Source organism: Gobius niger (genome assembly GCF_951799975.1).
Source record: "Gobius niger genome assembly, chromosome: 6".
NCBI lineage: Eukaryota > Metazoa > Chordata > Actinopteri > Gobiiformes > Gobiidae > Gobius > Gobius niger.
In genome coordinates this window covers 29,023,483-29,037,178 of record NC_136857.1, presented here as the reverse complement: position 1 = coordinate 29,037,178, position 13,696 = coordinate 29,023,483, and the positions used below count along the sequence as shown (strand labels likewise).

The 13,696-nt window shown below is 40.5% G+C and overlaps 1 protein-coding gene across 21 annotated transcripts in view; it reads left to right on the top strand.

Moving 5' to 3' along the window:
* The window catches only part of LOC306964092 (NACHT, LRR and PYD domains-containing protein 12-like), a 188,364-nt gene that overhangs the window by 36,566 nt on the left and 138,102 nt on the right, over window positions 1-13,696 (top strand). For 5 of the 21 annotated variants that reach the window (XM_079557964.1, XM_079557961.1, XM_079557963.1 and 2 more), the window contains exon 3: window positions 8,831-8,944. The exons of the other annotated variants lie outside the window; for them this stretch is intronic. In XM_079557964.1, the coding sequence (XP_079414090.1) occupies window positions 8,831-8,944 (114 nt within the window). The remainder of the gene's footprint in view (window positions 1-8,830; window positions 8,945-13,696) is intronic. 21 annotated transcript variants of the gene reach the window in all.

The window sequence follows — 13,696 nt, the reverse complement described above, 5'->3', positions numbered from 1 at the left end:
TGTTTTCAAACTGGCAAACAAAGGGTTAAAATCCCCAAATAAAAAACATGTTTGGTAGTTTTGAGAAGGTGAGAAGTGATTCTTGAGATTTATGAACAAACATTGAAAAAGATGAAAGTATGTGGTTTTTACAGCAGTTTGAAAAGTGTGTACATTTTTGTACTAGGACGGTGAACGTATAGAAAATGCAGATTTCCAAAATAAAAGACACGAGAGAAAAACAAACACTGGATTCAGAAAATTTGACTCAAAAGAACATTTTCTGCAGAAATCCACGTCTCAAACTGTAACACAGACAAAATGGTCAAATGAAAAAATGTACAAACATGTGCACAGGACGACACAAGGGTTAAGGCGAGACACGGCTGTGAAAGACTGAGACATGTTCTCACTCACGTGTTACTGAACTTTAGGGGCTGTTTTCTCCAAATGAGCTTCACAACATCTCCACTTTAGTAGATCCTACACACTCTCAACTTTCACGTCTTGGACAAAACATTTCAGAGGATCTAATTCCCACCAGGGTTATTGAGCTTTGAACCCAAAAAACAAGGAACTATTTGAATTTTGACAGATTTGAGATGGCAAGGCAAGGCAAGTTTATTTATATGGCACATTTCATGTACTTGACAACTCAATGTGCCTCACAGTAACACCAAACAGAGCAAAAATAGAATAAAAAGCATTAAAAACACAATAAAAATCAAGAAAACAAATCATTAGTTACAATTACATTAACAGATATCCTTAATCCCCTCTGAATTATTCTGTTTCCTATATATCAACAAAATAAAACCATAACTGTGAATCTGTGTCTTTTCAGCAACACAATTGAAGTCGGCAAATGTTGGTCATTTAAATGCAAAAAATGTCTAATTTTTAAACTGTGAGTTCACTTCATTGTAACTCATGAAAATATATGTCTCTATATATTTCCCTCTTTACCTGCAGTGTCTCGCCTTAAACAATAGAATGAAATCACATTGTGTTAGTGTGTGTCTGTGCGCTGTGTCAGACAGGAGAGAGATACGAGGATGTTTGTATCATGTTGTAACAAATGTGTTTCTTGTTAGTCATGAGCCTGTCCCCATAGTCTCCTGACTGCTATAAAAACATGTGTAAACTCCACAGAGGCAGAGCCACATGAACGTATAGGGGACATTTAGTGTGAGCTGAGGCGCTGCGTCCTGCTCACTTATTGGAGCCATAATACTGTATTTAATCTTATAAGTATCTTCCAGGTCCAGGTCGACCCACAGATTCAAGTTGATTCACGTCACTAAAGAGAAAATAGTCTTAAATCAATTTAACCAATTGGTCAAAAGCTGAATTTTCAAGTATTTTGTCTTGTGTTCATTACTGTAAATCACCAAATAAATCACATATTTGTGTTTTATACCGTGATATAAATGATAGTCCATAACGCCCAGTCCTGGTAAGAATGACTTTAATTCAGAACAAAGGTTTGAACTGTCCAGATGAAACACTTTCATTTTAATCAGAATCAGCAAATCAGAAACATTGTAGTTATTTTGAAGCTCAATAATCACAAACAACACTTTACAATATAGAGTCGTCCATGTTCAACTTGTATAACAGTGTGATTTTAATGTCTATCAAAGTATCTCAACACAGCCATTCATGCAGAAACTGGTGGAACTAAAAGTGAGAGAAACCCCTCAGTGAAAATGTCCACATTTGGGACAAAATGTCACTATTTTGTTTTTCCACCAGGATTTTCTAGCTCTGTCTTAAACCTCTCGACCATAGATAAGAGTTCACCAGAGCTTCATAGAGTCAATACATTCAAATGGTTTCATCATCTGTTCATCATTTATTCTTTATTCAGATTGAGGAACTGCGGTTTGTCAAAGTCCAGCTGTTCTTCTCTGGCCTCAGCTCTGAAGTCCAACCCCTCACAACTGAGACAACTGTATCTGTTTGGAAACAACCTGAAGAAGTCAGACGTCCAGGAGCTGTGGAGTCCTCACTGTCGACTGGAGTTTCTAAAGTGAGTATATACTATAGTGTAGTGAACAGGAGTGGATCAGAGCAGAGTCTGGTTTGGCTGATCTCAGTGAATGTGGCTCTGCTGAATCCACATGAAACAGTCCCAAACTGCCCCTCCTGATGCTGCAGTCCAGCCTCCTGTCTCAGGCTCCATTGGACAAAACATAAGAACTGTTGGACTGTGTTTAGGCCAGTCTGCTCTGATTGGTCACTGCAGCTTCCTCAGTCCTTACTCCCATTATTACAGGATTTGTAAAACAGCACGTCGACCTGGGACTGATGTGATGGTCACAAATCACTGGAACATGTTGGAAAATGTCATCAAACGGGCTACATTTCATTTTCTTAAACCATCCTTCGAAACACCAGACTATTACACACTGAAGTGCACTTTCTGTTGCTGCTAAATGACTAATGACTGTTTCTCTTCCCTCTGTGTCTAATAACTGTCTGTGTCGTCTCTTTACAGCTGGACGGACTAACCAACCATTGTCCTGAGTGTTGATCCTGGACAGAGGGAGCTCATGGACCAGACTCAGCCCTGTCCACACCTGACATTTACTGTGTCCTCTCACTGACCTGGACAACAGCTCTGAAACTACACTGAGACATTCTGCTTCCATTCTCGCTCCGACAGAGTCTTACCATCGTTAGACACCACATTTTAGATCAAGAGCTGAAGATACAGGGACAATAATTGGAGTTACATGCAATGACAGAAACAATGATGGGGGAAAAACACTTGTTCTCTGGACATGTGGGAACATTATACGATTGAGTGACTTTTAAACCTTAACACCATCAGGACTAAAAGCAAACACCAGCTCATTCTCCGATGGTTAGAAAATGAATCCTTGGACTCTTTCCTGGTCGTTGTGTCGTATGAGAAGTCATCATTCCACTCCTGTGTGACGTTTGCAAACTTAGACAAATCCAAGGTGAAAACGGTGTTTTTAGTTAATTTGTTTGTCGTTAGAATTTCCCTGCAGACACTTTTACTGTCATTTTAATGTTCAGATGCAAAGATCTCACATTTCTCTCATGTGGAGCCAATGTTTGAGTCAAAAAGTGGACTCTACATTAAACAGAGGCAGTGTAGACTTGGAGTCGTTGTTCAGCGGTGTTTAAACCTGGAACTATTCTTTTAAGACATAGAGCAAACACACTGACTGTTTTAAAAAGGCATTTCTAACATAAAAATAATCCCGGTTGCCTTTATTGCTCATATTTAAGTTTATTGCACACTGTTTTAAGCCATAGGATCTGGCAACCCAAAGCACGCGGCTCATAGACTTTCTCACTTCATGTTTTCAGTGGGTTTGAGCTTAAGAACCAAAATAAAAAGTGTCACTGTTGATTAAACAACTTTTACTTTTTGTAAAATATTCCTGTAATTGCAAATAAATCCAGATTAAAATCATTATCATGAAATCCATGTTTTCAATCCAACTTTATTTATAGAGCACATTTCAACATATAAAATAAGTTTCCAAAGTGCTGCACAAACAAGGTCCAATGTAAACAATAAAAACTATAAAAACAGTCAAATTAAATAAATAAAAACCTGCCATAAACAATAAAAGTCAAGGATAAAAAATAAATCAAATAAAAAGGACACAGAGGCCTCACGACTCACGCAGTGTTAAAAGCCAAAGAGTAAAAGTGTTTTGAAGACGAGACTTAAAACACTCCACTGTGGGGCCGTTCGGACGTGGAGGGACAGGGCGTTCCACAGCTTAGGGCCAAACACTGAGAAGGCCCCCGTCCCCTCCAGTTTTACGCCTTGTGTTGGGGACCACACGCTGGAGCTGGCCCTCAGACCTCAGAGCACGCGCTGGTTTGTACATTTGATTGAGGTCAGTGATATATTGAGGGGCCAGAGCTAAAAACACACAAAGTACCATTTTAAAATCAGCTCTAAAACGGACCGGGGGCCAGTGCAGGGAGGCTGAAATCAGGGTGATGTGCTCGTGTTTCTTGGTCCTGGTAAAGATGATTTTGAATGCCGTGTTGCTTAAAGATACAGCTTAGTGGGAGGAGGTAGAGTGCAAAAAGAACAGGTGCAAGTATAGAACCCTGGGGGACTCCATAGTGAAGAGGGGCAGAAGGCGAGGTGGAGCCCCCCCAGCCTGACAGAACACGACCTCCCCTGAAGATATGACCTGCACCACTCCAGGGCAGTCCCCCTGACAGGTGCAGGATTTGACAAGGGGGTCACAATATTAGTTCTGATCTTAGCAACCGTAAAAAATCAAACCTTTACAACATGTGGATTCAAACTGATCCATGAATCCGTTTGTATCCTGTGCGGAAAAACTCTCTCCGATTTTTCCTGTTTCCTAATTCTCCACTGTAGTTTATTGCACAGCTGTAAACTTGTTTCACACTGTAGGATGTGGTGGAGTCTCTTTATTAGCTGAGGTTTTCTGCTCTTTGTAAGGAAGAAACTCAATTCAATGACAACATTTTAGAAACTCATCATGTTTGGTCTGATGTGTTTTTGAACCGAGCACATTTTCTCCAGTTCTGCTTTACCCAAATCTAAAAGCTTCTCACTGGAGTTTACAGCCTATAGGCCAGTGTGAAGACTCATTTGAAAGCTAAGACCAACACTTTTAACTCTACAATATAATGAATGTTTTGACTGAAACAGGGATCACAGTCTGCACTTCCCTGTTTTTATATCGTTAAACTTTGATATTACCATATTGCTCCAGCTTTTAAAGCCCCTGTACCTGATTTCTCCCGTTCTCAAACAGCGACACAGTGAGGAAGTACAATTTCAACTGTTTTAGACTCATTTCTAGCTCTCACAAACCCTCCCACACGTCTCCATCTTCTACTCGCTCCAATTCATGAACGTTTTACAACAACGTCAAGTTCACAGTCGAGAAAACACCAACGACTTCTCAAATTCCTGCTTTTACTAGAAAAAGAGTTTAGGTCCAGAGCTGATGAATCCCTGATCAAACCTTTATATGAGGGACATTTTCTGACCTGATCATCAGCTCTGGCTCCTCCTTTGTCCTGTTTGTCATCAGGCTTTTCCTAAAACTAATACAAACCCTATTTATACAATCTTATATAAAGCCCTGAGCAGCTTTAAGTGGGGGTGGTTGTCTCATGGACTCGGGGGGTGGTTGACTCATTGGTAGAAATGGTGGGAGATGTAGTTTTTGTGTCCATATGTTTTTGTGATCGTATCATTTTAACATTTACTTTAGTTGAGGTATTGGGTGATTTTTCTATGTTTTAGAGCTCGTTATTTAAAGGGATATTTCAGGATTTTTGACATAGGGCCTCATTTCGTGGCACTAGGCTAATGCAAGGCTAGTGCATGTCTATGGTATCAGCTAGCCTGCATTAAAAACAGTCTGACCCGCTCCACAGAGCACCTGAGGCAAATCACTTATAACGCCAGACAAACCATATAAATGTCTGTGTCTATAGAATAATTTTAACCATTTTGCATTTAAAATACCTTATATTTGAGCAGCATCAGCTTCGTGGCTGTATAAGCTACACAGCGGCGGAGTGATCTGCTGGAAAATAGTCCCTCAAAATGCGATCATTCATGTGATGCAGGTCAGTTATATTCCAAACATTATTCTATCGACACAAACATTTATATGGTTAGTCTGGTGTTATAAGTGATTTGCCTCAGGTGCACTGTGGAGCGGGTCAGACTGTTTTTAATGCAGGAGAGCTGATACCATAGACATGCGCTAGCCTTGCATTAGCCTAGCGCCACGAAACTCTTCAAACATAAGAACTGCATGAATTACAAAAAAAAATATCTCCAGAAATCAGCAACACTCTCGATAACAAGGAAATGAGGCCAAAAACAATGTCATGTCAAAAATCCTGAAATATCCCTTTAACATAAGAAACGGCACTGAACATACAGTCGGCCTATAACAACCGTTAATAAAATCAAATCAACAACAATCATTGTTTTTTTAGAACAAAGTTCAAACGGCCAGCGGAGGGCAGCAGAAGACAGATATGATTTTAAAAGCTCAGTTGAATCAGGCTGTGGTGATTTAAAGAATATTTTGTCAAAAAAAAAAAACTCACACAATTGCCCCTTTATCCCTGAATGATGTTAAAACAATAAAGTGGTGAATACTAAAGGGAAAACCAGCCCCAGTCTCTCCTGTGGGTGTGGCTTTGTACAAATCTCCAAAAGTATGAAAACTGAAGCTCCACATAAACATATTTAAAACGAGTCAGACCAGATCACAGACTGATCACGTGACTTACAGGAAACACAGAGGGGCGGGGCTTCTCTCACCTGACGCAGGTCCCAAAGTGAAGTTCAGAGAGACTGAGTTCACATGCAGAGGTAAGTGTCACTTTGTCTGATTTGACTTTACAATCTTTAAGAAAATTGTAAAAACGTATATATACACAACAATGTAGAGAATGTACATATATTTATTTGCATATTTACATAGGATCAGAGTTACCCCGGGGTAGATAGAAGCTGAACATGAACACTGTTGTGATACCTTGTTGGAACAAAAAAAAAGGGAAAACAGACACTGGAGTCAGAGAAAAGGTCTGAGATTAAATTCTTCATTCATGCCTTTGGGACTCATGGTGTCCAATGTGTATATCCAATAGGCCTCCCTGTTTAATAGTTGCTTGTTTAAGTCGCCGCATCTGTTAGGTAGTTTGACCTGTTCTATGCCCACATACCTGAGTGTGCTGATATTGTGTTGTGCTTCGGCAAAGTGTGTTGCTACAGGGCTCCTAGAATCATTGTTACGAATGTTCGATCGGTGTTCAGTGATTCCAGTTTTGAGGGGTCGTGCACGGACACTTGAGCATATAGATGGCATTGTAGGTGTTGCAGGTGATAACTCCTTTTATTTTGTATGTTCTGCCGGTTCTTGGATGATTAAAGGTCTTAGTCTTTTGTGTAAAATTGCATTGGGTGCAATGTCCGCACCTGTAGTTTCCATGAGGGATGTGTTGTAGAAAGTGAGTCTGAGTGAGGGGAGGCAAATCTGCCCTCACAATATTGTTGAGGTTGGGCGGTCTTTTAAAAACAACTCGAGGCAGGAGGGCAAAGTCTTGTAGGTTTGGATCCGATTTAATAATGTGCCAGTGTTTGTTGATAACGTTTGTAAGGTCTTTAGCAAGAGGGGAATATTGCAGGACACAATTCAGTCTGGATTCTGTGTTTTTAGTGTTGGTCCGTTCAAGGCATTCCTTCTGGGAGACTGTGTTGAAACGATTGTAAGCTGCTGAGATCCATTCACTCTTATAGTGTCTTTGCTGAAGGCGCTTACTTAGGTCCTCAGCTTGTGTCTGATAGTGCTCATCGGAGCTGCAGATGCGGCGAATTCTGTTGAACTGGGACAAAGGTCGGCTTCTTTTTAGAGGTACAGGATGGAAAGAGTCACCATGTAAGATAGAGTTTCTGTCGGTGCTTTTCCTGTACAGGTTTGAAGCCAGTTTGTTTGAGTCTTTGTAGATGAGAATGTCTAAAAAGTTCATTTTACATTCGTCATATTCCATTGTGAACTTAAGGTTATCGTCATTGGTGTTCGTGAACTTGTGAAAGTCTGTCAGTTGTTCCGCAGTGCCTCTCCAAACAAAGAAAATGTCATCAATGTACCTCCTCCAGTTTGATATGTACGGTAGGAATGGATTGTAGGCTTGGTTGAAGATGAACTCTTGTTCGAGATGTCCGACGTAGAGGGATGCAAAGCTCGGGGCCATTTTGGAGCCCAGACTCGTACCTGAGATCTGCAGGTAAAAGTCGGATTCAAATAAAAAGAAGTTAGTTGTGAGTACAATATCCAAGAGATCAAAAAGGCATTGTGTGCTGGGGGTACAGTTAGTTCTCTGGTCTAAAAAGAATTAAGTTGCTTGTAGTCCCCCTGCGAACGGGACATGTGTCCCTGGAGTTCTTAAAAATGTTACAAACAATTGAGGGAGGTTGGTACCAAAGGGCCAACACGAGCTTCAGCCCTCGGGGTAAAGTTGTGAAGATTTACAGTTTGGTGAAACATTTCAGCTGAATATTTGTAACTTTAGACTGAGGTCAGACTGGATTTCCTGTTCTTAAACTGAGGAGTTACACTTTTCTACACTTTTTAAACCAAACTTAATATAAGAAACAGCACTGAATATACAGTCAGGCAATAACAACCGTTAAAATGTCACATGAATAAAATTAAATCATCAGTAATCATTGTTTTTTAGAACACAGTTGAAATGGCCAGCAGAGGGCAGCAGAAGACAGATATGATTTTAAAAGCTCAGTTGCAATAATGATGTCATTCTAAAATCTCCTGTATAATTCAGGTAAATGAGAGCAGAATGTGGAGGCGTCTGGACGGGTCAGTTGTTCCGGGAGCAGGAGGAAACAGCTGAAGTTTCAGCTCAAACAGAAGCAGCAGAGACTGAAGCGTCACTTCAACATGAAACAGTGAAACACGACTGAGGAGGTATTTGGATGAAGAACAACTTTATATAAAGCAGAAGAAAGTTCAAAGTACGTTTCAGATCTGTCTGAATGAAAAACTGATCAAAAATATTAAACATTTTTATTGTTTAACATTGTTTACCAATCAGTGGAAGTATAAAAAGCCCAGATTAACTAAACTATTTAAACCTATAGTGACTCTTAGTGTCCCTGTCCTTGAGCTTTCAGACAGAAACATGGAGAGAGTGTGTGAGGATGAGGAGGAGGCTCAGTCTAAAAACAAAGCAGAGCCCACTCAAACACAGTGAGTACATCAGAGGAGCTACACCTGCACTTTATCTGGTTATTGTCTCATTTTGTCTTTCTGAATCAATCTGTCAGAGCTGAGAGTCCGAGACAGAGAGCAGAGTTCAGCTGTGAGTCTCTGAAGAGCGACAGGTCCATGAGACCTCCTCTAATCTTCAGTGGTGAAGCTGTGTCTGTTCAGAGTCTGCTGTTAGTGAGAGTCTTCTCATACAAACATCTTCATCATCACCTTCAACATGAAGCTCATCCTCCACATCCTCATATGAGTTTCATGGATCATTTTAGATAAAACATTGGTCTCATCTGAATAACTTTTAACCTGAAACTGAAGCATGTATTTAATTTGTTTTCTCAATTCATTGATTTTCTTGAACATTTATGAAGGAGATTGGTGTAATAGCCAACAAGTCCTTCAAATCCATAAGTGGTCGTTTGTCTTATCCCTGAATTACAACCATATAAGACGTCTACTAAAACAGCGCCCCCAAGCTCCCATTGAGGATATGTACATTACATTTAACACGATTTAGAAATGACTTTATTTTACGTAGTGTGTCTGACCAACTGCGACGACGATTCCAAAAATCGAACGCAAAGAAATGAATCACAAACTTGCAAAATTAGCCCCAGATGTAATATGTGAGGGTAAAAAGCAGCCCCAGATCTTCAGCCCTGCCACACCTGTGGAGGAACTGAACGTCCAGCTGTGCAAAGGCTCTCCAAGCGCCATATGCATCACACCTCACCAACCGCAGCAGCACCACAGTTCACCATTCTCATATTGTATTATGTGGGTATAGGTTGTCACCATTTTACTCACAGCAACAGCGACACCAAAGCATTACTCACCGTTGATGTCTCCTGTCCACTTCCATCGCTGTCCTCAAACATCAAACATCCTCGTGTCTCAGACTCCGTGTCACCCGTACGTCCGGTTGTTCGGTGACCGCGGTGACTCGGATCCGCCCCGGGTTCCAGTGCGTATGATGCGGGTAAACTCTTCTCGTCATCCTGGCAAAGTCGGACCTCGGCTCCGCTACTGTTTTCCACAAAGTCCTGCGTCTCTTTCTGAGTTCCTCTGGAGAACATGGTGCCAAATGTCCGTGATGAAACTAATGAGGTTATTTTCTCCGCAGTTTCGTCATTTAAGGATAAAAAATATAAACATTACAGCTGTGTTTGGCTCATGGTGTTTTGAATTAGATTTGACGAACACTCGCTCTGTCCAATGAAAACACGTGTATCAGACGTTTGGGCAGGTGAGCCTGCGCTCTGATTGGCTGAAGGGTCAGTTACGTCTTAAGTCATATCCAATAATATTTCTTAAGAATTATCATCATTATATTATAAACAATCTGAAATAAACTGCTGTACTTTCTTCGATATGGACTAAAGCACAACTTTTGTAGAAAAAAATAATAACAAATTATAGAGGAAGATGTACAGGTAGAGTTTTTAATGATTGAACGGAAAAACAAGGAAAAAAGAATGGGGTTTATGTATTTGATTCTATTTCTTTATTTCTTTATTATCTACTATTTATTAATTTATGCATTTATTGATTTATTTACAGCAGCAATAACTATTCTTCCCTACAAGTTAGGGGGTTTGCGAGCCAAACAATGAAGGCTGCTAAAACAAAGCACTTCAGAGACATACAACTACAGTAACTTCTTACACTCGCTGCTGTCTTGCTCTCCTTCCTCCTCTTTATCCTCCTTTTCTTTTGTTTTTGCTGCCAGAAGCAGAACTTCACATTCTGTTGGACCTGTGTCTGTTTACTTTGAAGATGCTGCACGTTCTCTCTCTCTCTCTCTCTCTCTCTCTCTCTCTCTCTCTCTCTCTCTCTGAGAAGCGCATGAGGGAGGGGCGAGTTTGCCTCATGGGGCCCTCTCGGGGAGTATATGACGGCCAATTGTTGTTACACCTTGTCACTGCTGCTGCAGTGACTTCTGTTATATCTGTTGGCCATCTGGGGGCCCCTGCTGGCTTGGGGGCCCCAGGCAGCTGCCTGCCTAACCTAATGGCAAGCTACGCCTCTGGGAGAGCTATGGATTTGGTAATGACACATATGGAGGAGAAGAAGGACTCACAAAGACATCAAAGGTGAGTAATGCTTTGGTGTCGCTGTTGTTGTGAGTAATTGTATTACACATATAATACAATATGAGAGTGGTGAATTGTGACGCTGCTGCGGTCACGCTGTGGTGCGTAATAGCGCAGAGCGCGGTTGGAGAGCCTTTGGCACAGCTGGACGTTCAGTTCCTCCACAGGTGTGGTAGGGCTGATCTAGGCTACTGTTTACCCTCACATATTGCATGAGGGGCTAATTTTAGAATAGAATAGAATAGAATAGAATAGAAAAGAATAGAATAGAATAGAATAGAATAGAATAGAATAGAATAGAATAGAATAGAATAGAAAAACTTCATTGTCTATCATGCACAATGATGGCAGAAATTTGCCTTTGGCTCGCTCACACATTCCATACATTTGCCCAAAGTACAAAGTAAAATCAGTTCATTATAAAATCAGTTCATTGCAGACACAGCAGCTGCAGATTCACTTCATCAAAGAAAAGGAACAGACTGACTGAACGACATTAGTAGTTACAACTTATTCAGCTCCTTAATGGCAAAGGGAACAAAATAATTCCTGTACACATTTTTCTTGGCACAAGGAAGTCTGTATCTCTGCCCTGATGGAAGGAGCTCAAAGTGGTGGGACAATGGATGGCTATCGTCATCTGTGATCTTACTGCAGACACGAGGCACTGCTTTATTGTAATGCTGAGACATATTGGTTTGTTGTTGGCTTGTTATTTTACTGCCCTGTTCAACAACTCTGTTAAGTTTAGCTTTGTTTTTGACAGTTCAATGACCAAACCAAGAGACTATGTTAAATATCAGTACGCTCTCAATTAAACAGTGATAAACCCTTGTTAAGATGTGGTCACTGACGTCCAAACCCCTCAGCTGACGCAGCAGGAAAAGCCTTTGCTGTGCTTTCTTGTAAACACAGTCAACATGTTTGTTAAATGTGAAAGAATTGTCCAAAATTGTTCCTAAATATATGAATGAGTCCACTTGCTCTACTTCATATCAGTTTAACTGAAATGTTTCGAACAGTGGATTTGCAAGTTTGTGATTGAACTGTGGTGCTGCTGCGGTTGGTGAGGTGTGATGCATATGGCGCTTGGAGAGCCTTTGCACAGCTGGACGTTCAGTTCCTCCACAGGTGTGGCAGGGCTGAAGATCTGGGGCTGCTTTTTACCCTCACATATTACATGTGGGGCTAATTTTGCAAGTTTGGTGGCGCTGTTTTAGTAGACGTCTTATATGGTTGTAATTCAGGGATAAAACAAACGACCACTTGTGTCGTTTTCTGTTGGAGGACAGTCTCGTAACAGCATATAACATTTTATATGTACAGTGCCTCTTGAAAGTATTCATACACCTTGAACTTTTGCACATTTTGTCATGTTTACAGCCCTAAACATAAAGATTTGATTTTGATTTTTTTTTACTGAACGTTCACACACAAGTAACAGACAACTGTGAAGTGAAAACAAAATGACACATGATTCTGTTATTTTTCAAAAAATAGAAAAGTGAAAAGTGGGGCGTGCATAAGTATTCATACAGCATTTTCTGAGTGCATTAAATTGCCTTTGTAACATTCCTCATGACTCCAGAATGTTCACTCCTTGGCCTAACGGTTAAATAGAGGTCACCTGTGTGTAATCTACTCTCAGTATAATTTCAGCTGTTCTTTTAGGCCCTCAGAGCTATGGTCGGAGTGTATTGGTCACTAAACAACATCATGAAGGTCAAGGAGCACCAGAGAGGTCAGGGATAAAGTTTAAAGCAGCCTTAAGTTATACAAAGATTTCCCAAGATTTGAACATCTCCCGGAGCAACTGTTCAATCCATCATTCAGAAATGGAAAGAGTATAGCACCACTGCCAACTTACCAAGACACGGTCATTCACCTAAACTAACAAACCAAACAAGGAGAGGACAGGTCAGAAATACAACCAAGTTCCCCAAGATAACTCTGGAGGAGCTGTGAAGTCCTGCCGCTGAGCTGGGGGAATCTGTACATGGGACAACTATAAGTCGTATCTACACAAATCTGGCCTTCATGGTCGAGTGGAAGAAGAAAGACATTATTGAAAGGAGGCCATAAGAAATCCTGTTTGAAGTTTGCTAGAAGTCATATGGAAGACACAGCTCCATGTGGAAGAAGGAGCTTTGGTCAGATGAGTCAAGAATTTAACTTTTTGGGGACATGGGACATTTTGGAGGAAAACCTGCTGGAGTCAGCAAGAGAACTGAGGCTGGGGCTGAGATTCACCTTCCAGCAGGACAATGACCCTAAACACAAAGATCAATCTACAATGGAATGGTTCAATAAAAACATATTAATGTGTTAGAATGGCCCAGTTAAAGTCTGTGGAATAATGGGAAAACTGCTGTTCACAAACGCTCTGACAGAGCTTGAGTTGTTTTGTAAAGAGGAATGGGCTAAAATGTCAGTCTCTACATGTGCAAATCTTGTAGAGTCAAACCCCAAAAGACTTGCTGCTGTTATTGCAGCAAAAGGGGGTTCCACAAAGTATTCATTCATGCTGTATGAATACTTATGCACGCCCCACTTTTCGGTTTTCTATTTTTTGAAAAATAACAGAATCATGTATCATTTTGCTTTCACTTCACAGTTGTCGGTTACTTGCGTGTGAACGTTCAGTAAAAAAATCAAAATCAAATCTTTATGTTTAGGGTTGTAAACATGACAAAATGTGCAAAAGTTCAAGGTGTATGTATACTTTCGAGAGGCACTGTATGTTGCCATGATGAATTAACTTCAAAGAAAAGAAGATTTTACAAAAGGCAAATGATAAACTTGAACATTTTTGCAACAGTTCATTTCATGATTTGA